The following is a 26998-nucleotide window of genomic DNA, read 5'->3' as shown; positions in this document are numbered from 1 at the left end:
TTAATCAGTTATACAAAAAAAAAAAATTTCAATATGCCATCCCAACCTTTTGAAGCTCTTTTATAACTTGATGAAATTATTGTCTAAAATGTACAAACTAACAATGCAGTTTCCATCTTAGAAAGTATAAAAGTCCTCAACAGCTGTAAATTCCAGATCAGAGATAGAGAAGATAAGTGACAGATGCTTACACAGTGGCTATTTTCATTTTGTTTACTTTCAACACGTAAGTTTTGATTAAAGTAATCTTCAAGTCTTACCAAGACTTCTCACAGATCAGTAAAGATCAGGATACCAGGACTAGAGTGGAAAAGAGAAGGGATAAAGCAGAAGAAAAGGAACCTAGTATTTACCTCTCAAAATAGGATATGGGGCAATAGAGAGAGGAAAATACTGAGACCAGAGAAAGAAAAATGCTCAAAGAGGGAAGTATGAGAGAAAATAGAGTAAACATTTTAATATATTCCTTATACAAAAGAAATGAATTCAGACCTTGAAAATTTGTTATGATAATTTCTAAAAATTAACAATATGAATTTCTAATTATAAAAAAGAAAAGAAATTAATGAAGATAATTCTGATCACTTCTGAAAATTCTGATCTCTCATACTGTAAATATAAAATTGACTTTTAAAATAGTTACTAAAGACATACAGGTTTAATCCATGCTCTACTTCTTTTTTTTATATTTATGTAGTAATGCAAACCTTAGCAGCATGAATCAGTTTCTTCAAAGCTCCTTGTGGTTGATTATCTATAGTAAAAAACAAAAACATAATAAATTGGGGGGTAAATGCAATGCCACAATAGATATCCAAATGATTTTATTAATTCACTCAACTAGAGCCTTACAATTCTCTCCTCACTACAGTAATGAATTTGATATAAGGCAGAATGGCCTTGAATCTGCTCCCAAGAAGTTAAACAATAAAAGCACCAGAGGTACAAGAGTATCATTTAACAAGGTCCTTCATCACTCCAAGCACAGTTATAACAAGGATTTGGTATTCACCTAAATACAGTCCACAGACAGGCTATTCTTGGAATCCTTCACCATACAAAATATGAGTGGAATTATACTCCAAATTAACATTAAACAAACATGAGTTTTCTCATTAGAAAATTATTTCTTCCAAAAAAAGTGGAAGTGAAAGTACAAACAGAACTGTATGTGTTTACTTTGGAAATGTAATTTTCCACCAGTACATTAATGTTACCATCAAAGAAAACTTTTAAAAATCATACATTCTCCTCCTTAATAAATTTGTTAATTATGCAGGGGTGGAGGTAGAGAAAAGAGAAAAAACACAAAAGTCAAAAGGACTACCATTAGGGAAAACTAGGTGTAAGATTCATAAGATTTCTCTGTACTCTTTTTGCAAGTCTTTTCTGTGAGTCTATAATTATATGTCAAAATAAAAAAACAATTCAAGTCAAAGGAATTGGTTTGAGAATACAGTGAGTAGCTATGGTGAACCTAACTTTTTCCTCAGTTTCCACACTGCAACCAAGAACAGCAGTAAAAGTTTGGGATGGCCAATGTTAAAGCACTGTAACCATCTGAACCATCTAACTAAATAAAGCAAAAAAAAAAAAAAAAAAGTGTCTTGAGGTATTCATTTCTATAACACTCACTTTTTTTTCAAACTACTCACCCATCCATTGGATTATCTTACAATACAGGTAAAAAGAGGCATTATAATGATTATGATGCAATGTTAAAATAGCTATAATGAAGGTATATACAACATATGAAAAGAACAGAGGAAAGAGGCTGTAAGTCTGTCTGAGGAGTTGGAGAGAGATTTACTGAAAAGGCTGTATTCCAGCTGGAGCTTAACTATAAGGAATGGTGAGAAAGGGACAGAGTACTAAAGAAAGGTGGACAAGATGCGCCAAAGCAGTGCATAAAGAACAGGGTGAACATGGGGAGCTCAAAGGAAATACTAGAGCTAGTTGTCATTTTCAGCAAGAGGCAAATCATTTCAAAACTAAGTGCGCACCATTTTCTGAATCACTCTTCATTTCCAAGTCCAAGTTATCATCCGTTAGGTCTTCTCCAAGCACAGCAGCCCAATCTTTCATCTTCAACAAGCGTTCAGTCAGGGTCTTGACATTTAGCAAAAGGGGGAAAAAAAAGACGGTAATTAATACCTCATGCTAATGATTTACAACTTCTGAAGGTATAGTTGTAGTTTAAAAACCAATGCACAAAAATAACAGTACATGAACTCTTATTCTCCATCTGGTGTCAAGATACGTAAATACTCTGAAAAATTTAACATTCATTGGCTATTCAATTCTTCAAGTTAAAAACTAAAACCGGTTATTCCTAAATCAAATACAATTCTTGGTAATGGCCCATATTTGCTATAAAGTGACCAAACATTTTCTTATATGATATTTCTCACATGCCACAAATAAAAGTGGCCACTAACAAGAGAATAAACTGTGTGAAGTCAAACAAATCTGCAAGTGAGGTACATGATATATGAAAAAATCAGATTTCACGGATTCGATTTATTCAAGTAAACAACTAGCTGAGAAGTTCAGCTGACATAAAGAAAAAGAAATGATAAAAGAATCTAAATTGGAGCACAAGAGGTTTTCCAACAATACTTTTCTTGAATAAAGAAGGATTTTCTAGCACTACAGATAATAAAATGATTGTGCCATATATGTTTGTGGAGGGACCCACCTAAAAACCCATTCTGCTCTATAATTTCCACCCTTCGATCAGCTCCCTCTTGAGAGTTCCAAGCACAAATAACATGGCCTATCGCTTTGTGTAGAGCTTGAGATTAGCATCTCATTCTTGTTCTGTTTAGGAAGAATCCCAAGTCCTTTAGTAAATATAGGGGAAAAAATAAATAATATGCCAAATTATGAATACAATTCCTAAAGACAAAATCTTGAAAACATTCTTAGTAGCAACATAAACAGCATGAATGTGTAGCTTTCATGATGGTAATGTCCACTTTGTTGTATAGATTACAGAAAGTTAGTTTTACATCTTATTACTTGATACTGATACCTGAGTATCTGTTTGCAGCTTGAAAATGTAAGATTTAAAAGAGCAGGCAGGAAAAAGGGCTAGGAGGGGGAGCAAGGAATAGGAAAGAATCAACAAATCCTAACAGTAGTATCAATTATTTTATTCCTATTAAAGTTTCAATCACAGTTTTTTTAAGTATTCATCTCTGTGAAAGTACATATACCAGCTAATTTCAGTATTAAAGATATTCAATCAATACACATAATTCCATCTGTCCAATTTCTAAAATTCTTTCCAACCTCTTCTTATCAACAGAAACAGATGACAGTTTAAAGACAAAGGTAAAATCCATTATTCTTTTCCTTTCTTCATTCAGTACTGAGGCTTAAATACAGAGAGGGGGGAAAGGGATAGATGGAATGTTGATATATATGCTACAAATCTGTAAGGTACAAATTGGAAAATATGCCAAAGAAGTACATATCCTCAAATTTGGCCAAATAAATGATCAAAATAAAAGCTTCGGAAAACAAAAATTTTCACATTTCACAATAAGTATAAAATTCTAGCTGACTCAGTCACTCGGTAATCAGCAGGACCATTTACCTTGATCTGATTTTCTTTATCGCATAGAACTTGTTTCGCATATACTTTGGAGTCTTCCAATGTTACTTTCTGTTTATTAAGTTCATTCACTTTCTCTTTCCATTCTTCAGCTTCTTGTAAAAGCTAAAATTCAAACCCGACAAGAAAAGCAAAGCAATTCATATTATCCATATGTATTTATGTATTATTAATAGATATTATACAATATAATGTGTTGCTGAGAAGGGAAGAAGACGGGAAGGGATGGAATGAAGAAGGGAAGGCAAAGCAGGCTCTTATTTTCAAAGAACTTTCAAAAGAGTGGTAATGTAAAATAACAGATACTTAAACCTTCTACTGATTAGCAATAATAAACCTGTATTAAATAAAAGGTTTTCTGACATGTATTTGTTAGATTTGGTCATTTCTTAACATTCCTTATATCCCATATAACATGCATACCTTACTTATATGAAAATTTATCCTACCAGGAGAGACACCGAAGAATACAACGGAGACCATTCTGCTCTCGTGCTCTCCAGGAAAAGCCTATTCTTGCTCCTAGCAAGGGTCAGCCATGAGTATGCCCAGATGATTTATAATTACAATCCTCACAAGTTGAAGAGTCCCTATACAGTACAAACCTGCTTCTGGCTTTCCTGAAGTTGGGAGTTTTCACTCAAAGCATCTTTTATAGCTATTTTAAGTCGTTCTTCATTCATTTGAAATATTTTGAAGGTTGTTTTGGCCTAAGTAAAATAAAACATATCGAGTTTACAACAATTAGTTTAATAGCTCTTTTTTACACATACTCCCTACAACATGGAATTAAAGTAAAAAACATGCCAATATTAACAGGAGAGGCAGCATGGTGTAGCATAAAAAGGCTGGCCTAGACTCAGGGTCTAGTCATGGCTTTGACACTAACTTGCCATGAGACCTTGGACTTTGATTTAACGTCTTGTTACCTTCTATGTACTATGTAGCAAGTTTTGTTAACTTTTTATTATCTGTCTCTCTTACCAGAATTAAACTTTATGAGAACTTTTCTGTGAATTTTGTCTACTAATGTTAAGTGCCACGAACCTTTCAACAGTGATCAGCACATAGCAATAGCTCAATAGAAAGTCCAATTAAAAAAATGGACTTTCCTGTGGTACCTTGTATAAAAAGTATATATCTAAGACCCTTGTATCGCAAATTCTAATTTATATCTTATTCTTTACTCATAAAATAATAAAACTAAAATGACTAACAAAAGCAACAGACCTATTAACTAATTCAACTTACTTCAGCTACTTGTGATTTGAGGGATTTTGATTCCTCTTCTAAGGACTGTATCTTTTTTGAAATATCCACCATCTGGAAATACAGTATCAATCAATAAACAAGTATTTACCAAACTCCTCAGTTTCCAAGATGCCACATGTATTACATATATCGTTAACCTAACACTTTTTCTCAAAAAGCTGAGGGCTCAAATTAAGAAACCTTCTCAGCCATATGCTTAAAGGGATTTTATGTGAAAGTTACATAATAGTAATCTATCTCATCTTTAATATTTCATAACATTTAAGTTTTATAGGCTTCAGATAAGTCCATTAACATCATCTCTCACTAAATAAAATCACACACAAGATCTTCCTTAAGACAGATTTTAAAATAGGATGACAAATAAAAGAAAGTTAATGTTCTTCAATATACCTTTTGAGTGATAAAATAAAATCCATTACATACGTGATTATTTAACTTATTTATGTGAGCTACTTCCATAGTGCATATAGAAGATTTCTACAAGAATATGCAAGAAACTTAACATGATAATGGTAACCTCCAGTGAACAAAAAGAGCTAGAGGATCTGGAAATTTTTACTCTCCTGTTTACAGCCTTCTGTAGTCTTTGATTTTTCACAGTGTATGTAATACTTTAACCAATATCATATTAATTTTTTAAAATTCAGTAACTTTATTTTTCCTACAGTCTCCTCAAACATAAAAGCCTTACCAATTCATCTTGCTCAGAATGTTTAGACTTCTCCTCTGTGAACTGTTTTTCTAGAAAGAGAATTTCATCCTCAAGTTCAGATTTGGACAAGTTCAGCTTTTCACAGATTTCCTAAAAAAAGAAGCCAACTTTTTAAGACAGACATAGGAATTTTTGGTTAGGGTAAATCAGGTGAGTATAATCAAACACATAGGCTGGAAGTTAAATAAGTTTAGTTTATGTATTTGTTTATTTTTATAACATTGAAATAATGGCAATTCTAACAGCGGTCAGCAAACTTTTTCTACAAAGAGCCAGAGAGTAAATATTTTAGTCTTGCAGGCCATGCAGCCTCTGTCCCAACTACTTAACTATGCCTATGTAATGAGAAAGCAAAGATGACGATATGTAAATTAACAAAAATGCTCTAATAAAATTTTATTCACAAAAACAGGTAGAAAGTCCAGAGTCTAGTTTGCTAACCTCTGCTCTAAAGCATTATCAAAGGGAAAAGGAGAAATAAATACAATTTAATATAATTAAAGGAAAATAAATTCCAAAACCAATCAAGATTGTTTCATAATAATATTCCACATTGAATTAAGACACATTTTCTGTGATGTTTTGAATTTAAAATGATTAGTTATTAGATTATTCCAATTGGATATTAAATACTATAATAAACATACCTCACATATTTGTGATCCTTCAACAAACTTGATAAAAAAAAAAAGAAACCCAAAAATTCAAAGAACTTAATGTAGGCCAAAATAAAAGCAGAACAAGTACATACTATATTGGTTAAAAAACTTATTTATATGTATTTCCCCAAATTTGACTATTTAATTATATGAATTCTCTGACTTGAATCCAAATTACCATATTGTTTTGATTTTATCCACAGATTCAACCATCAAATTTTTTATTGTATTTTAGTTTATATTCAATTATATTTACAAATCTTGAAAATAAACACTACGTATTTAAAAATTAATCAAATTAGAGAAAATTTTCTGAAAACGTTCATTTTAAAGTAAAATTCAACTAATCTTATTGCTAGATTATGTAAATTCAATGCCTTGATAAAAACTGATCTTTTATTTTATCCACAATTCCACCAAGCTTGAGGAAATGTCTATGTATTCCAGTTTTTGCTCTTCTGTTAGCATGCCAAATGTTTTTTAAAATTCTTTTTTAATCAAACTAATAAATTACCACTAGAACAATTTAAAAGAGAAGATCAACAACAAATATAATAATAATTTCTTGAGAATATTAATAGGTAACAAATGAATAAAAGATTAAATTTATTTCATTTGGAATTCAATTTATAACTTACTCTGCACTCTACTAGGAAATTCTGAATCATGACATAGGGACTTTCTGATGGTTAGACATCAGTGATTGAGAACTGCTAAGCTCGACTGACTGAACACGTACACCAAAAGTACAGAGTCCACTGTATCCTACTTGAATATTAGTAAGCTTTTTATAACACTTTCATCTCAAAATAGTAAGGCACTCCCAGTATCCTAACTTGTCATAGCTTAGCTAAACGACAAATTATCATACTTTCCTTCCTTACTATTAGTCAAATATATGCATATGTCTTCCAAAACTCTACACTCAGTCACATGCTGGCAGCTGGAAATTGGTCACAGTCAGAGTACTTACACACAGACCTCAGCAAAATACTACAAATAAGGGTTCCTGCCTTTCAGAGAGCCCATTGTTAAATATTTACCAGCACACTACTGCTTATAACATAAATTTTGGTCTAATTCTAGTCAGCTCCTAATATACTGGGCATGAAATAAAGGCAAGTACTACCACAATATGCATGATTTATTGCTAAATTGCTAAATTTATGGAAAAAATCCTGTTTTTCTTTCCACAGGAAAGTGAATCAAAAAAAAAAAAGGGCCAGCCCGGTGGTTCAGGCGGTTAGAGCTCCACGCTCCTAACTCTGAAGGCTGCAGGTTCGTTTCCCACATGGGCCAGTGGGCTCTCAACCACAAGGTTGCCAGTTGGACTCCCGCAAGGGATGGTGGGCTGTGCCCCCTGCAACTAGCAACGGCAACCGGACCTGGAGCTGAGCTGCTCCCTCCATAACTAAGACTGAAAGGACAACAACATGAAGCTGAACGGCACCCTCCACAACTAAGATTGAAGGGACAACAACTTGACTTGGAAAAAAAGGCCTGGAAGTACACACCGTTCCCCAATAAAGTCCTGTTCCCCTTCCCCAATAAAATCTAAAAAAAAAAAAAAAAAAAAGTAAAGAAAAAAATGGTCACAAAAAAATAATACATTTCCCAGGAATGAAGAATAAAAAGCTCCTATATAGATTTCAGTGAACTAAACGTGCCTCACTCAAAACAAGTTAGCAGCAAGAGCTCAAATATTTAAAATATTTTATGCTACTTACTATTTCCTATATTTAACTTTTTCTTTACATTTAACATGCAGAGATGCTCTTTCACATTTCCTTTGAAATCATTTGGAGAAGACACGTAACTTTTTTAAAGTTTATGTTATTTAGTAAGAACCCTCCCCCAGCTTTTATAATTATACTATTTGTTTTTACCTCCAAACTTTGTGCTTCTGTTGACTCCTTCTCAAAGCTGGAATCCTTTAAAGATGACTCTAAGCCTTCATACTGAAAAAAAGCAACACTGTTAAATCTCTACCAATTTTATTCCAAATTTTATCTGGATAGGTGTCTTAAGAAGCAGACAGAATCTACTTCCTATTAAATTTCCGTGGATTTACTTAACTTTCAATTTTTCAAATATGAATACTAAAAACAAACAAATCCCGGGCAGCTAACACATCACAACCCAGTAGCTTGGGCAACACATGAAAGAACTTCACACTTAAGATTAGGAGAGCTGTGCAAGTCTACCTATCCATTAAAGAAAAATTTATACTAAGATGCCATCAGAAATTTTCACTTCTAATTCAAATCATACAACAAATAAGGCAAGTAAGGAATAGAAAATGTTTCAAAGATAAAGAGAACCAAGGATATTGTAAAATAAAGACAATGAAACACACAATGCTATCAGACTTAGCAAAATTCACTTCAATGCTTTAAAAAAAAAGTAATTAAAGGAAACACCAGATTGTTCTGGATCAACCTTCCTGCTAAGAACAAGAAAAAGAGCTGGACAAAAATACCAAAAAACAGGATATGTCTGAAGGCCTCAGAGAGTTATCAAAATGGTGACAATTTGTGACAAAAATGGGAATCCTCAGAAAGGCAAGTCCAGCATTTGACATTTCCTTCACCCACCCCCCCATCCCTAAAAGTAGAGAACGATAGGCTAAGAAATTGAGCAGAGATTTTAGTAGAATTGAGGGCTGAGAAGACAAAATTTGAAGTTTAGGACCTGATGAGTGGGATGAGCCATGGAGCTCAGGTTTTAGGGTGGGACCATGTGACAGAATGAATAATGACCTCTCCAAATTCTGCCCCAACCCCCGAAATTTCCAGATGTGATTAAGTTAAGGATCTTGAGATGGGGAGAATATACAGGGTTATCTTGGGGGGCTCAACATAACCCCAAGAGTCCTTATAAGAGGGAGGCCAGAGGATCAATGTTAGGAGAGAACATGATGCAAAGATGGAAGCAGAGAATGAAGTGATGCAGCTATTAGCCAAGGAATGTGGGTAGCCTACAGAAGGTGGAAGAGGCAAAAAACAGATTCTTTCCTGGAGCCTCCACAAGGAAACAGACCTGCTCTTCAATTTTAGCCTATAAGACTGGAGGTTTTAGACTTCTGATCTCCAAAACTATAGCTGAGTAAATTTGTGTTGCTTTACGCTACTAAGTTTGTGGTAATTTGTTACAGTAGCAATAAGAAACTAGTATCAATCCACAGTGGCTACCTTATAAGCAAGTCTAAACCAGAAACAGACTAATCCTTTTAATAGGTCAACTTTGCACACACCTTAATCAGTGATGAAAGTAATTGAAGATTTAAAATGTCCCCAGCCCAACTGCCTATGAGAAGCAAGAGTAAATCCTCACTGGAGAAAGATAATATCACCCACAGCTTCAAAATTATCTACACAGTTTTTGTTATACTATCACCGATACTCAACATAAAATAACCTGGTATTCAAGAAGACAAGATTTAACTGAGAGCCACGGGAAAAAGTGAGCAAAAGAAATAGAGATTCGGGGAGGACAGTGGCTCAGTTGGTTAGAGCACGAGCTCTGGGCAACGGGACTGCGTGTTCGATTCCCACATGGGCCAGTGAGCTGCGCCCTCCGCAACTAGAATGAAGTCAATGAGCTGTCGCTCAGCTCCCAGGTGGCCAGATGGCTCAGTTGGTTGGAGTGCGGGCTCTCAACCACAGGTTGCCGGTTCAACTCCCGCAAGGGATGGTGGGCTGTGCCCCCTGCAACTAATAACAGAAGCTGAGCTGCGCCCTCCACAACTAAGATTGAAAGGACAACAACTTGACTTGGAAGTCCTAGAAGGACACACTGTTCCCCAATAAAGTTCTGTTCCCCTTCCCCAATTTAAAAAAAAAAAATAGTCTCAGAGGACACAGATCTCAGTCAGACATTGGCTATCATCAAAAAGATAGATAATAACAAGTGTCAGGAAGGATATGGAGAAATTGGAATCCTCACAAACTGCTGGTGGGAATGTAAACTGGTACAGTCATTGTGGAAAACAATTTGGTAGTTCTTCAAAAGTTAAATATACACCCAGCAATTCCACTCCTAGGTATATACCCCAAAGAATTGAAAACATATCCACACAAAAACTTACACATAGCAGCAGCATTTATAATAGCCAAAAAGAAGAATAATCCAAATGTCCATCAACTAACAAATGGATATATAAACTGTGATATGAAATATTATTTGGCAAAAATAATTAAATACTGATACACTCTATAACCTGGATGAACCCTGAAGACATTATGTAAGTGAAAAAAAGCGAGTCACAAAGGACCACATATTATATGATTCCATTTATGTGTGATATCAAGAATAGGTAAATCTATATACAACATGGATGAACCCTAAAAACATGCTAAACAAAAAAGCCAGTCACAAAGGACATGTTACACGATTCCATTTATGTGAAATGGAATCCAGAATAAAAAAATTTATAGAAACAAAAAGTAGATTAACTGTCAAGGACTTGGGAATGGAGGAGATTGGGGAAAGGGTGATAGCTAAGTGGTACAGCGTTTTCTTTCTGGGGTAGTAAAAACGTACAAAATGATTTTGGTAATGGATATATACATGTAACTCTGTGAATATACTAAAAGCCACTCATTTGTGCACTATAAATGGGTGAACTGTACAGTATGTGAATAATATCCCAACAAAGCTATAAAAAAAAAACTACACTATAAAAATCATCAGATACCACGGACTATATCTGAGATGTGCAAGAGATGTGCAAATCAAAAATGTATAAAATGATACTGAGAGAATTTTAAGACATAAATGGAGGGATATACCATAGTCCATTGAGAAAAATTCAACTATATATTCAATGCAATCCCAATCAAATTCCTAGCTGGCAATGTGCATGTTGTAAACTGATGAAATGATTTAAAATGTATATGGACAGGCAAAACGCCAAGACAACCAAGACAATCTTGAAGAACAAACACTGTCAGATAGCAAGACTTGTTATAAAATAGATTTTTAAAAAAATGGTGGACGTGAGAATAGAAAAAAAAAAAATAGACCAACAGGACAAAAGATAAACAGACTCAGATATATGCAGTCACTCAATTTAAGATGACACTACAGAACAAAGGGAAAAGGTGGTCCTTTCACATGAAAACATTCACATGAAAATCACTGACTCTTGACTTCCAAGTCATACCATCACAGGTTCAATTTCAAATAGATTAAATACTGATTAAATTTGGGCTTAATAGCTCCCCCTAAAATAATTCCTATGTATGAATTCCTATGCATTAAAGCCCAACCCCAGTATGAATCTGACTGTATTTGGAGATGGGCCCTTTAAAGAGGTAATTAAATTAAACTGAGGCTGTTAGGGTGGGCCCTAATCCAATCTAACTGCTATCCTTATAGGAAGTGAAAACTTGGACACAGAGATACCAGAAACTGGTACAGGCACAGAGGAAAGACCATGTGAGGACAGGGAAAGAGGGCGGCCATCCTCAAGCCATAGAGGGAGGCCGCAGAAACCGGCCAACACCTCGGTCCTGACCTTCTAACCTCCAGAACTATAAAAAAATTAATTTCTGCTGTGTAAGCCACCAAGTCTATGGTATTTTGTTATGGTAGTCCTAGGAAACTAATACAAAGACTAAATGAGAAAAGTAAAACATTCAAGTTTCTAAAAGATAACACAGAAGAATATCTTCATATCCTTGAGAAGACAAAAATTTCTTAAGTAGGAAACAAAAAGCAGTCATCATAAAAAAAAGATTGATAAATTAGACCATGTTAAAATTAAGAACTTCTGCTTACCAAGACACCATCTGAAATGAAAAGGTAAACACAGAGTGGGAGATATTTACAATACATGTATCTGGCAAAGGACTCGTATCCAAAATACAGGAAAAAAATCCTACGTATCAAAAAGGAAAAAGATTGGCAACCATACCTTTAAAAGTGTTAAAAAAAAAATAAAAAAGGCAACTTCTCAGTAAAGATATCCAAACAGCCAAGAAACATATGAAACCTCATTAGTCATGAAAACACAAATTGAAACCACGAGTCACTACTGCGCACCTACCTACCACAATGGTTAAAATTGAAAAGATTGGTAATATGAGGAGCAACTGAATTCTCATATTTTGCAAACAAATCATTAATAATAAACTGACATAGAAGTACTTGCATTGAGAAATATAAAGTCCTCTGATTCTAACATGAATATTAACATTTTCAAAAATGTCTTACCTCTTTTTGAACAAGGCTAAATTTTTCAAGTAGTTTACATTTTTCTTCAATTAGTGTAGAAAGTTCTACAGCAAGCTTTTTCTCTCTTCCTAAAAATAAAAGAAGTTAAAATGTGAAAACACTTATTCATAAAGATATATGAACCCCTATGTTCATTGCAGCATTATTAAAATAGCCAAAACATGGAAACAACCTAAGTGTCCATTGACAGATGATTGGTTAAAGATGTGGTGTACATACATATATATACAAATATACAATGAAATACTACTTAGCCATAAAAAAATGAGGAAATATTGCCATCTGCAACAACATGGATGGCTCTTGAGAGTACTATGTATGCTAAGTGAAATAAGCCTGATGGAAAAGGACAAGCAGTACAATTTCACTCATATGTAGAATAAAAAAAGTAACAAATGAACCAACAAAACAAAACAAAACAAACTCACTGACACAGACAACAGAATAGCGGTTACCAGTAGGGAAACAGGATAGGGAGAGGACGAAGTGGGTTAAGGGGGTCAAATATATAGTAACAAAAGGAGAATATACTTCAGGTGGTGAGCATACATGTATGTCAAATTACAATCTTGTACACCTAAAAATTATATAATGTTATTAACCAATGTTACCCCAATAAATTATTTTGAAGTTAATATTATCATGTTTAAATTGTTTTAAGTTTTAGAATTATAAACAACAACAGTGAGATCTAAAGTAGTATAAAGAGCTTACCCACATAAAGCCGGCTTCGAATCTGAAACAAATTTTAAACAAAATTACATTAAAACAGACAGACATTCAAGTAAATATAATTTACTTAACTTATACTGCCCACTTAAAAATAAGACTTTTCTTATTGCCTTAGTATGCATATAAATTAGCCTAGTATTCTATGTCCAATGAGATAAATGTTACATATTAAAGTATCCCTATTGAAGGTTCACATTGTGTATTAGCATATGAAAGACTCTGAAATAACTATCTTAAAAATATCTATTTAATTTCATTTACCCCATTGTTCCTCAAACACATTTGACCCTAAAACAAACTATTTCAGGAAGCTCCTGTTATCATCGCCCCTAGTGCTAATATCCAAAATAACACAATTTCAGAAATGTTACCACAGGGCCATGTGTCGGAAATGACTATAAAGAAACAGTAAAGTTTTTTTTTTCTTCTTTAACCTCTCTCTCTCAAATAATGAAGGAAAAATTCCATTTGTAAGAGGGTCAGGTTTAGGGTTGAGGTAATATAAGTAAGTATAAAAACAAACGGGGACTTAAATCATCTACAGAAGATGTATAGGGATAAAATTAAAAGAGACAAAATTTAAAAGTCAAGGCACAGTATAATAGGTAAAGATGAAGAAAAAGTTATTTAAATGAAACATCAGAGTGAGGAACTATCTCAAAAGGTTAACAGGCAACTACCAAAAAATTGGAGAAAAAACATTAAGAGATCTAGAAGTCTTAAGTATAAAGAACAACATCTAAAACATACTAGTACCAAAACGAGAAATAAAAATGTAACATGCAGAAGAAATTTACCAGAATTAAAAAAATTATAAAAGATCTCATATTAAGATTCCAGAAAATTTTAAAGGAGAAATAAGAAAAAAGATTTTCAAACGTAGACACATTATATTGAAATAAGACTATCAAATTAAAAGATTCTAAAGCTTCTACAGAGAACAGATCACTTACAAATGAATAAGAATCAGACTGACATTAGACTTTTCGATAAGTAACATTAGATGTAAAAATACAAGGAAGTACAGCTTTTTAAGTATTAAAAGAATGGAACTTTAAACCTAGAATGGTTATATCAAACAAATTATTTCAGTGTGAGGACTTAATTCAAATATCGTCAAGCATTCAAAATAAAATCTCAGAAGCTTTGTCACACAAAGACTCACACTAAAACAATCTTGAAAGAAGTATTCAAATATGGGAAGAATTAAATCTAGGAGATCCTGCAAGAGATATGTCAATTAAGGGTTATCAAATATCTTGGTAATTTATTTTTGTAGTCTTGAGTGATGGGTAAGGGGTGGAGGATAAAGTAAAGAACAAAGAAAAGAAAAAGAGAAATACATCTAGAACTACAGTTTTAGATTATAACAACATGATGGAGGTTAGAAAGTGAGAATGTATGTTATGGTCCTTATTTTCTTAGCAGAAAGATGTATTTACCAATGTACAAAGAAATTAGTAGAAACATAAAAAGTCAAACAAATTAATAAACTAGTCTGGAAGAATCTAATCCAAATACATCAATAATCATAATATATGTAGATAAACTCAATAGTGAAAACACAGAGATTGTCAGATTAGATATAAAAGAAATGATACAGGGCACACATTAAGTAAAAGACCAAAGAAAGGCTGAAAAGTATAAGGATGAAAAAAGAAAAATCAAATGTCACCCAAAAGAAAGTTGGTATGGCTATATGGTTAACCTCAAATAATAGACCTTAAGACCAAAGCATCACTAGAGTTATAGAGTGTCACTAGATGTCGATAAAAGGTTCAATTTACCATGAAACATAGCAATTCTAAACATGTATCCACCTAACAAAATATCCTCAAAATATGTAAAGAACTAACAGAATTACAGAAAGTGATAAATTTCTCATGACAGTGGGATTCAACCCACTTCTCTTCATTCTTGGTAAAGAAAACAAACAAAAAAGTGCAAGAATATATAATGCATGAACAACACAAATTAGTCACTTAGTACATGTGACCTAAGGGATGGATACAGAACGGTATCCATGTATCTGCTTTCAACAATGATCAGTGGAATAGAATTAAGAGTGCAGAAAAGCTCTACATGCATGCAGAACTCTAACATGCATGGCGAATAGGAACATGCATCGTGAATAGGAAAAAGAGGAACTATTCAATAAATGAAAGTGAAAAAATGGTTATATCTCAGGGAAAAATATTACATTGAATCCCTCTCCCATATCAGACAAAAAAAAAATGGATTCTAGATGAATCAAGGACTTAAGTGTTTAAAAGCAAATTTTTAAAATTAAAAGTATCTGTTCATCAGAAAACATCTGAAGGAAATGAAAAGATGTTTCATACTAGCACATTTACTCTACACAGAATCAACCAAGACAGAATCAAGAATACATAAAGTACACCTACAAATAAAAAAATAACAAACTACTTAACGGAAAATTAGGCAAAAGAAATAAACAATTATTCAAAATAATAAATACATATGGCCAGTAAATTTAGTAAGTTTTCAGTCTCGGGGCGGCCGGATGGCTCAGTTGGTTAGAGCATGAGCTCTGAACAACAGGGTTGCCGATTTGATTCCCACATGGGCCAGTGAGGTGCACCCTCCACAACTAGACTGAAGACAACGAGCTGCTGCTGAGCTGCCGGAGGGGCAGCCGGATGGCTCAGTTTGTTAGAGAGCGAGCTCTCAACAATAAGACTGCCAGTTCGATTCCCGCATGGGACAGTGGGATGCAGGCCCCTGCAACTAAAGATTGAAAATGGCGACTAGACTTGGAGCTAAGCTGTGCCCTCCACAATTAGATTGAAGGACAACGACTTGGAGCTGAAGGGCCCTAGAGAAACACACTGTTCCCCAATATTCCCCAATAAAATTAAAAAAAAAAAAAAAAAAGTTGCAGCCGCTATGGAAGGAAGGCAGTGTGGAAGTTCCTCAAAAAATTACTAACAGAATTACCATATGACCCAGCAATCCCTCTCCTGGGTATCTACCAAAAAAATCTGAGAACATTTTTTCATAAAGACATGTGTGCTTCAATGTTCATTGCAGCTTTATTTACGGTGGCCAAGTCATGGAAACAACCAAAATGTCCTTCGACAGATGAATGGATAAAGAAGTTGTGGTATATATACACAATGGACTACTATTTGGCAGTAAGAAAAGATAAAATAGGACCATTTGTGACAACATGGATGGATCTTGAAATTATAATGCTAAGCGAAATAAGTCAGACAGAAAAAGCAGAGAACCATATGATTTCACTAATATGTGGTATGTAAACCAAAACCAACAAAAGAACAAAACAAACAAATGAGAAACAAAAACTCATAGACACAGACAATAGTTTAGTGGTTACCAGAGGGTAAAGGGGGCGGGGGGTGGTAGATGAGGGTAAAGGGGATCAAATATATGGTGATGGAAGGAGAACTGACTCTGGTGGTGAACACACATGGGATTTATAGATGATGTAATACAGAATTTTACACCTGAAATCTACATAACTTTACTAACAATAGTCACCCCAGTAAACTTTAATTAAAAACAAAAAAAGAAAATAAAGTTTTCAGTCTCATTACTGATGGAGGAATTCAAATCAAGATCATATCAAGATACCACTTTACACCCATTCAAGGGGCAAAATAACAAGTGTTGGAAAGGACAGAAATCAAATGGATCTCCAGGACCTCTTATATATTGCTGGTAAGGGTGTAAATTGATACAATTTGGAAAATAATTTGGCATTATCTTTTAAAAGGAGAACCACCACAGACCCTATAACCCAGGAACCACACCCCTAAGTATATTCCCAAGAGAAACTTAAAAATGTATAGGAGATATGTATAAGAATATACACAGCAGTACTAATTATAACAGAAAAAAACCTAAAAACAACCCAGATGTCCAAGAGTAGAAAATCTATAAATAAACTTTAGCATATTCCTGTAATATTATAGAGAAAAGAAAAAAAACAGAAAAAATTAAAGCCTCATCCAAAAATATGGATGAATCTTAGCATAAGATTAACATTTTAACATAAGATGGAGTAAAAGGTTCCAAAACATAACATATGGCATGATACCAAGTAAAATTACATTACTATACTTTTGAGGAATATATACAAATATGACCAAAAATAATTTTTTTAAGGCATGGTATTAACACAAGATCCAGAACAGGGTCACCTTTACTACAGGGAAGCAGGGGGATGAAATGAGGGAAGATCACCTAAATGTAAGTGATAAGTTAGTGTTTTTGTTTCTAGGTTGGTGGTGTATTCACAGATGTTTAGTATGTTGTTAAAAACAAGCACAAACCAAAAATAAATGAATGAATGAATGAATGAAGGGTTTTAGTATTAGTGTAGAATACTTCTATAAAGAAATCCTTTAAAATTTTTACACTTAAAAAAATTCCTCTAAATCCATACTGTTTCTAGTATCCACACAGTAATATCAATAACCCACATAACTACAACCTAACTTGTTTCCTTAAAAGATATTTCTCATATTGTTCAACCTGAAGACAAAAATGAACATTCCCCTAGTACATAGCATTGGTTACTTACCGATCGAAAACTTCTCCACAAAAACAAGAAAAAAGCAAAAAATCCAACAGTAGCTGCACATATCAGCAATTCCCCGGGAAAACCATAGGAATTAGGACCTGGTGTCATATCTTCAGGTAATGCTGCTGCAACCTTCAAGACAAAGAAAATTAACTTTTTTTAAATGTACTTTTGATTAAAAGTATTGATTACAAACTACTTATACAGTGAATGTTTGTGTGTGTCCCCCACCAAAAATGTGTATGTTGAAACCTAATCCCCAATGTAATGGTATTTGGAAGTAGGGCCTTTGAGAGGTGATTAGGTTACGAGTCATGGCCTCATCAACAGGATTAATGAATGCCCTTATAGAAGAAGCCACAGAAAGATCCCTTGATCTTTCCATCATGTGATGTTATAGTGAGAAGACTATGAACCAGGAAACATGCCCTCACCAGACACCAGATCTGTGACACCTTGATCTTGGCCTTCCCAGCCTCCAGAACTGTGACAAAAATGTTTGTTGTTTAAACCACCCAGTCTATGGTATTTTTGTTATAGCAGCCTAAACAGACTAAGACACAAACATAAGTACAAGTTTATGTGTAAATATTATTAACACCCTTTTCATGAAACAGGTTGCCAGACTACCACCAAACAGAAGGTATGAGAATATTTTTCTGGCAACTTTCAAACACTATCACCAAGTGAAAAACAGCAGTATGGTGAAATGCATTAGTTTTCAAACTGGGGTTTGACAAGATGCCTCAGAACTTCTGAGGATGAGAGTAAGAGGAAAGAAGGCCAAAGAAAGAAGATGAGTTCAGGTGCTCTTATCCTGATTTCAACCAGTTTAGGTTTTATCTGTAGGGCACACTGGGTTTCATATAAGATTTCCCTATAAGTTAAAAAAAAAAAAGAAAGAAAGAAAGGATCTGCAACCCTTCAGACTTAGAGGTGGCAAAAGTTACCCACTATTGCTGGGTGCCTCACCGTTTCCTAATAATTCTGTTAATCCTGCCCATGCATCTGTAACTAGCAATAAAATCTCTTAATTTGAAAAAAACAAAAACACGGATCTGCAGCTTTAAAAAAAAAAAAGTTTAAAAACCACGATGGAACTTTGGGTTTGAAATCTGAATCCCTCTATCCTACCTCTGTGGCTCCCTTCTCTTATCCGTAATGGGAATAATGCTTGGAACATGCAAGGCCTGTGGGTCCTCAATAAAGGCAACTATTTCTATTATTCCTCCTTCAACGACCATGATCCTTTCCACATTACTCCTTAGCAGGTCTTCTACATGAAACAGCTTGGGCTTTTACAATTGCTTCTGTATTTCATCTTTCCTCTTCACCCAATGGGGTTTTCTTTTCTGTTACCAAAACCCAGATGTTACTCGATCACATCATAAAAAGAAGGCAGGGGAGAAAAGGAAAATGCCCTTTTAAAGAACAACCAGCAGTCTAATCAGATTAGATTCTTTATACGGTTCAGCCCAAAACCTCTGGACCATATCTTCCCTTTTTAGGTCCTTTCTACCTAGAAAAACCCCCTTTAATGTCTATTCCCCATCCAAAAGCTTTTTTTTATAGTTCTAATCTATATACACGCTCTTTCCAAATTGCTATCTATAGTTCATTAACCTATATTAAATACACCTGATTATACTGCTTCTTAAAAATACCCCTTTACCCTGAACACAGTCTGCCTCTGTCTCTCTCTACATTATCCGTTACCAGTTAACAGAAATTAACATCACTAAAGCCAATCAATTATTTAAAAAAATATATTTCTGCCTCTGAAAAAAAAAGAGGCATTTAATACACATAGCAGAACAGTTTTCTTTAGTGTATATATATTCTCCAAGAATCTTAATTTCAGCTATTTCAAAATATAAAACGTACACTTCAAAAATCTAATAATCAATATGATTCCTTTACAATATTACGACACTTTAAGCAACAATTCTAAAACCATCTCTCAGATCAAACATGCAACTATCTTTAGTATATGATACTTCTTAAATTCAATAGCATTTATCAGCCCTTCTATTCTAAAAGATGGTAAATTCTAGGTTCAAGCTTTGAGCTGGTTGGACTGAGGAACAGCAATGAATCTGGGTCTCAAAAATTCATCTCAAATCCATTGCTCCAGTCTTAAGTGTTCTGGCTTTCTCATGGAGAATTTTCACCTTTAAATATTAACTACAATATAGCACTCTACCTCACAACAGCACAGAAAGAATAACCAGATTTATCAAACATCAATAAATACCGGGGGTGCCAAAAAAATGTACACACAAGACTTGTATTCATCTTTTGTTACCAGTATATATTGAGTATTACAATTTTAATAGTTTTTTTTCCTTTCTTAAAATGTGTATACATTTTTTGGCAGGCTTTGTATAACACAATTCACAATTACACATAATTTGGTTAATAGGTTCTAAATTTTAGAAGTGATGGGCAACTCTCCATAAATATGGTAGTGATTAATCACAGAATACTTAAAACCTATTCCACTCCCAAACATGAGTACTAAAGGAGTTCTAGAGCAAGTATCTTAAAAGACTCAACTAATCAAGTTAACAAAATACTCTAGGGTTAAATCAAAATTGTTTTTCATCTAACCTCAATAAGCATGATATATATTAATAAAAACAAAATAATAGAATACATGCCCTGAGAATACTTGATTACAATGCAAAGTTCCACTGAAGGGTACACCGCTCCAAGATATAAAACTTGAAAAATAATTTCCCCTTTACATATTAGTCATGCTAAAAATTGGAATATTTTTTCCCTGTAATTTAGTAGTAAACCACCAGAGTTTAAAAGGGAGATTGACTCACTCATTATTCATTCACAAGTTTGATAAAAACCTATTTTTAATATGCCTCTTAATTTTCTCAGGTCTTTATTTTACCCAAATGTAAACTGATGACCATAAATAATAATAACTCTCCCTTTAAAAAGGGATCAAAAGAGATTTAGGGGCAAATGGCCTAAGAAGAGCTAAGGAAGAATTAGAGTTCAGCCTGAAACAGGAATTGCAAAATTAATAATTACCTGAGAAGTTGTTAGTATTCATTTAGTCACCCGCCCATCCACAAATTCTACATTTATTAACAAATTATATTCCAGACACTTTTAAAAAATATTCTCTCCTTTTACTCGTATCCATTTTCATAGTTTCAACTTCCACTATGATGATAGCTCATAAATCTAGGACTGCAACTCTGAGTTTTATAATACTGGCTAATCGGACAAAGCTGGAGGAGTCACTGTACACAAGGACCATCTGCTAGTCTGTGCTCTATTGAAACAGGGAAACTTCCTGCAAATGGTTATGGTCTATGACCCCTGATGGGAGGAGGGAGGTAGTCATTCCCAAAGCCAATCATACAGGAGAGGACCTCTAAAAGGAAACCACTATTTGAGCTTAAGCTGGTAAAACCCCCATTTCTACTTTGGTCATTCTCTTTTGAGACACAAACTTTGAGAAAGGTTAGCGATGGGTGCTAAATGGTGCTCAGCATATAAAAATATGCCAGGTCTTAAAATGGGACAGAGCCTAGGAGCCCGGAGAGGAAGGCCTATTATATACAGGCTGAATTGTCTGTATCTTTTTCTCTGTGGTTTCTTATTTAGTATTTAGTTAACATTTAGTAATATGTAGAGGGGAAATTATTTTTCAAGTTTTATATCTTGGAGAGGTGTACCCTTCAATGGAACTTTGCATTATAATCAAGTATTTTCAGGGCATGCATGTTGACATTCTATTATTTTGTTTTTATTAATATATATCATGCTTATTTGAGGTAGATGAAAAACAATTTTGATTTAACCCTAGAGTATTTCGTCACCTTGACTGGTTGAGTCTTTTAAGATACTTGGTCTAGAACTCCTTTTGTTACTCCTGTTTGGGAGTGGAAAAGGTTTTAAGTATTCTGTGATTAATTACCACCATCAATTCTAAAATTTAGAACCAATTTACATTTAGTAAGTAAAAGTTTATTTACATGTTTCAGGCTTGTTTCAGCTACATTATGAGAAATTAGGCTTAGTGTAAAGTGCTAAATAAAAGCACATTGTCTCTCCATCACTTGCATTACCTGGAACCTACTATGTCTCCAGCAAGCATCACTGCATATCACTCCCTGAGCCCACTTTACACTCTAGTAATACAGATCCACATACCATGCTGTTTGCTGCACATACCATGCTGTTTCATACATCCTCTTAAGCTACTCCCAGAAGGATTTCCTAAAGAGTCAAGAAAATGTAATCTCTCCCACCCCTCAATTTCCCTAGCAGTTGGTGTATGCTTCAGTAAGCACTTCAGTTTCTACTTTGTACTATTTTCTTGTCTTGTCACCCTTAACAGACAGCGTATCAGTCTCCCACCCAAATTGTCTTAGTCCATTTAGAATCTCCATAGAACTGTCATATGTATATGTATATATGAATACCACGGCAATGGTACTTTTTAATTTACATGACAAGAAACCAGTAATAACTGCCCCAATATTGAAAGGGGCTTGTTACATTTTTAATACAAATAGGTTTTTTTTTAAAGCCCTGCGACATAAATGTCTCTTAACATGTCAACAAAGACACCTATAAACACTCAGAAAAATCCCTGCAACATGATCATAAACTGAACCAAAAATAAATAAATAAATTTTGAACACTGGAAGTTTAATGTCTTCAGATTTTACATCAACATGACCTTTTACATTAACAAGACACTGAAAGAAGCGAAAAACAACCTCACTTATGGTAAAGCATCTCAGAAGAGAATTCTTTATTAAAAGAAAATGCAGAATTAGAATCCCAACTCCCAGTCCAAGCTTAGGTGCCCTTTCAGCACGAGAAGAAGTTTCATCACTAAAAGGAACTCATTTCGGAAGATCACTCCTTACCCCTAAGTTTCTTACAGTCGGGGGGCGGGGGCCTTTGGGGAGACAAAGTGTCACGGGACCCTGTTCAAAATAACATGATGGAAAGGCTAACTCGTTTTAGGAATGGGGAAACACTTAACACACCTTTACAAAGCCCACTAAGCAAATGCTCTCTTAACCTTCCTCATCTCCTGGTCCCCTTCCACCCACAAAAAAAAAAAAAAAAAGTCCAAGCATCCTACGAACCTGGCTACTGCCTGGGACACAGGCCGGAGCCCGGCGGCAGGTGAAGACTGGCTTCGGAACCTCGGACCACTGCGGCTCAGACCCCAAAGCCAAAGTCTGCTGCTTCCTTTCCTGGGCGGCTTCCGCGACCCCGGGACCAAGTAACCCTGATCGCGCCTGGACTCACCCTGCGAAGCTTTTCCAGGACCAGCCCCAAGTATGGCTGAGGGGCAGCCCTGGACCCCTCCATGGCGCCAAGGCTGCCTGGACTGTAGTGGCCCCAGCCAGGGCCTTGACCAAGACACAACAACCGGCAGAGAACACGCAGCGTTCGGTCCGGAACCCAAACCCGCACTAGGCAACCGGACCAGACCACTGAGGAGCCGGCTACGGGGGGTTGCTGGAGGGAACGGGGCCGACAGGCCTCAAGTGTCCACACTGCCCACACGGAGCGCCTCAGCCCCTACGTTACGCTTTCCGTCCGCCGGATCCGAAGGTCCAAGCTGGCCCCGCACAAGCCTGCGACTTGCCATCTCCTCGCCGCCCCACCCCGCGGTTTGGTTTAGGCCAGGCCGCGGAAGGGAGGCGGGGAGGCGGGGACACCGTGCATTTCCCCTCCTACTTCGCGCGAGGTTCGTAGACGTGTCCCTGGCGCTCGCTCTTAAAGGGACCGGCGCTCTACCTGGCGAAGCTACCCACCCTTAGAATTCGAGGGGCTAGGGGCTGAGAGAATGGGGTTCGGCCTCAAGTTCTGCGCTGTACTGTGGAATGCACAGTCTCGACGACGAGGGCTATGGCCTAGATCCCCCCACATCGGGTGGCCACGGCGGCACTGAGGCTTCTCCTGGAGGCCTCTTGGTGCAGCCTGGCAGGTTGAGCGCTGCGCGACCCCTCTACCCAGAGGCCAGCACCAGGCCGAACCTCAACCTCCAGCGCTTTCCTCTTGCAGCCCCGCAAGAGTCTGCTGTCTACACCCCACGGAAGCCCTGACAACGTGGTATCCCGTCGTACCCCGCGGGGTCCAGGATGACCGGCCACCGCCTTCATTCCAGTTAGAAAATGGCTTGCAGAACCCGCGCCTGTGTGTCCTGCCAACGGTGTCCGGACTTTCGACTTTGGACAGGAAGGCATCTTGGGTCACCTTTGATCTGGGCAGAGTTTAACCTCACCCACGCAAGAGAACATCGATCGGGTCTCTACTCAGCGGAGGGGTCGAGAGGGTTACTCACTTTTACCTGAGTTACCTGGGCACCTGTTAGACAAAATTGGCCTAAACTCCATGACCTCCTAGTTACTTACCCAAATGCTAAATCAAACCCTGGTGGACCTTGGCTGGACAAGTGCTGTTCTCCTGAGAAGGGGAGCTAGAAGTAGCACCTTGCCCTCTAAATTTAGGACCCTATTTTTAGGTCTGTTGAATAAAGTACGCGGGGCTGGATTTGTTCATGGGAGATGGTTTTAGCTGACCTAGTTGTAAAGGATAACCTATCTCTGAATCTTCATTGCCAGCATAATAATCCTTTTCTCCATATTCGGCCTTCTAACTCAAGTGAAGCAACTCTAAAAGGACCGATACTTCTTCCTAAGCAAATCACCCAAGAGAATTCAATAGTTGAACGAAATCTTAAATCCTTAGGAAATTTCCCTAATGTAAACTCTGACAGCAACAGAAATTGTGCCAAAAAGGATCAATAGTGGCCCAAATTCACAGCAAGTGATTTTCAGGACTAAAATGAGGCCTAGTTTTTTTGGAACTCAGAAGTGTTTTCTCTGCGTTGCCACATCAGCCTAAAGAGTTTCAGGAACTATCAGTATCAGAGAGGAGGTGAAATTGCTTAATACTCGATTTTTAAGCTTTTAGACAACCTCTAGAGATGTTAGTTACACAATGTGCATTGAAATTATGTGAATAGCTTATTGCTCAAAACAAGCATAATCAAAATTTTATCTTTAGAATTTCAAAGAATCTTAGAACAATATATGATTCAATTAGAACATTGTAGTACTCTATAAAAATCATTTAATAAGTCTGAACGTCTTTAAGGAACTCCAGAATCATTTTCACCTTTCAGGAGTTAAATACAACATAAAACAAAACAAAAAACTCTTTGCTCTCCCTAAGGCAGTTTGTGTCCTTTTCCAATTTTTCAATATTTACCTTTCCAAATATTAAAAACATGGATGAGAGACAAAAGAATAAATAAATAATTTAAAAAAAAACCTAAAAGTTTTGCTTCGCCCATAGCAAAAACAGTAAAACTTCAACTCAGTGCCAGATTCTAACCTAATTTCCAGTACACTTAATAGTTATATAGAGACTTACCTCTTCCTCTAGATCTTTCCATTCCATTTTTTTAAATACATGTTAAAATATCCTAACATGTAAATAAAGTTTTGCTAAGCACCTCATACCCTTGAGAAAGAGTTCAGATTCTAATATATCCTGCACTCTTCTATTTCCACACTGACTGATCCTGTTTTGACACTTGTGTGGTAAAGGGGTGCTATAGGTGGAGTTGTGACTACCAACCATAATTCAATTTCATGGACATCACTCCTGATTAAATATCATAATATTACTACCCTCTTAAAATCTACAATTACAAAGAGAAATCCTGAGTATGATAAGTGTTAAAAATTAAATTGAATGTTTTATTCTATAGTTTATTCATATAGAGTACATGATTTTTACTACGTAAAAGATATTCAAAGATTGTTTTCCTTAAGTAGACATGGGGTTTTGCTGTCTTATATAGGCCTGCTTTAAAGGAAATGGAAGACAAATGCTGTTAGTATTTGTGACAGCTACTAGAAAGCATCCAAGAACATTAAAAATGTGCTAACCAGTAAACGTCTGCAACCTAGGAACTGATTTCCTTATGGAGGGCCCCACTGCAAAGCTTTAAGTTCTAGTTACTCCCATTTAATTAAACAGGCAATGTCAAGTCTAAACGATCTAGTCCTTTGGAAGAAAATCAAACATGCTGAGCCACACTTTCATTCTCTGAACTGTGATGTAAGAGTTATTCTCAGAACATATTGAATCAGGAGCTAACTGTCTGTTGAACAAGAGCTAGGTAATTTCCACTGTTTATCCCACATATAACCAAAGCATTCTAGTTAAGAGTATGTAACTGTTGAAACTAAAAGAGCTTCCTCAATTATAAAATCAAGTAGACAAAGTGGTGTTGATTCCTATTACTTAAACAATTCAAAGAAATTATCTTATGTACAAAATCTAACTGCAATTACCAGCAAATAGAAACAATTACCTGAAATATTTAAGCAAGAAGAAAAGGCAATCCTTTCACCTAAATTTAACTGGAGAATTCCTCCAATTTACTATAGCTATTAAAAAACTATAATATGGGTGTTTAATAGATGCACCAAGATTGTTAGAATTCTAGATCTAGCAGGAACTCTTCAGAACATTTAGTCTAAATATTATGAACTTAAATCGCTGTAGAGGCCAAATAAATGTAGGCAAATGAAGACTACATGTCTATTCAAGCACTATTCAGTTTAAGATTGTTGCTGTATGAGAGTGGGAGATGATATATTACAGTCTTCTACTTTTTCAAGAGAATCCAGATTTTTATATGAACTCACCTTTTAAATGTTGGCAACCGGTTCATAACTTTTAATCAATGTACAAGCCAGTTTTGATTAGCAGCCTGTCATCTAGTCTCAGATTCTGAAACTAAGATTTAAACCTGAAATTCCCCCCAGAAAATATGTGACTTTCCAAGGCCACAAGATAATTAACATAAATTTAAATTCAATATTTTCACACCTAAAAATTTCAACCAAAATGATTCAAGTAAGATGTATTTGATTATATTTACTGAGTCCTCAAAAATAATCATACTTAGCATAACCTTTATTAAATAAGCACTTTATATGAGAGGTGAACATGGTGTACTGATTAATAGATTATTTTTTTAGTTTAGTCACTTCACTTGTATAATTCTTGAGGAAAGGTGAGGGACAGGTGAGGGATATGTCAGTTCTCCTATGCTGGAACAGATTTCTAAGTAAAATTTAAAATCAATATCTTCACGACCAAATCATACAGAGTAAAATTAATCA

General features: G+C 35.4%; 1 protein-coding gene across 13 annotated transcripts in view; it reads right to left on the bottom strand.

Annotated features, from left to right (window-relative positions):
- The window catches only part of MIA2 (MIA SH3 domain ER export factor 2), an 84304-nt gene that overhangs the window by 39305 nt on the left and 18001 nt on the right, over positions 1–26998 (bottom strand). For 2 of the 13 annotated variants that reach the window (XM_019713645.2, XM_074328174.1), the window contains exons 7-17: positions 17802–17933; positions 13217–13238; positions 12482–12570; positions 8152–8223; positions 6254–6280; positions 5586–5696; positions 4871–4942; positions 4225–4329; positions 3602–3724; positions 2004–2109; positions 708–754 (exon numbers count right to left, since the gene is read on the bottom strand). In XM_019713645.2, the coding sequence (XP_019569204.2) occupies positions 708–754; positions 2004–2109; positions 3602–3724; positions 4225–4329; positions 4871–4942; positions 5586–5696; positions 6254–6280; positions 8152–8223; positions 12482–12570; positions 13217–13238; positions 17802–17933 (906 nt within the window). Of the gene's footprint in view, positions 1–707; positions 755–2003; positions 2110–3601; positions 3725–4224; positions 4330–4870; positions 4943–5585; positions 5697–6253; positions 6281–8151; positions 8224–12481; positions 12571–13216; positions 13239–17801; positions 17934–22930; positions 23505–25232; positions 25384–26998 lie in introns of those variants that run through there. The other 11 variants (XM_074328178.1, XM_074328182.1, XM_074328176.1 and 8 more) reach the window with 9 other exon arrangements.

This window comes from Rhinolophus sinicus, linkage group LG03 (assembly GCF_036562045.2).
Source record: "Rhinolophus sinicus isolate RSC01 linkage group LG03, ASM3656204v1, whole genome shotgun sequence".
Classification (NCBI taxonomy): domain Eukaryota; kingdom Metazoa; phylum Chordata; class Mammalia; order Chiroptera; family Rhinolophidae; genus Rhinolophus; species Rhinolophus sinicus.
Note: the sequence above shows the minus strand (reverse complement) of the source record. Positions and strands in the feature narration are given on the sequence as shown.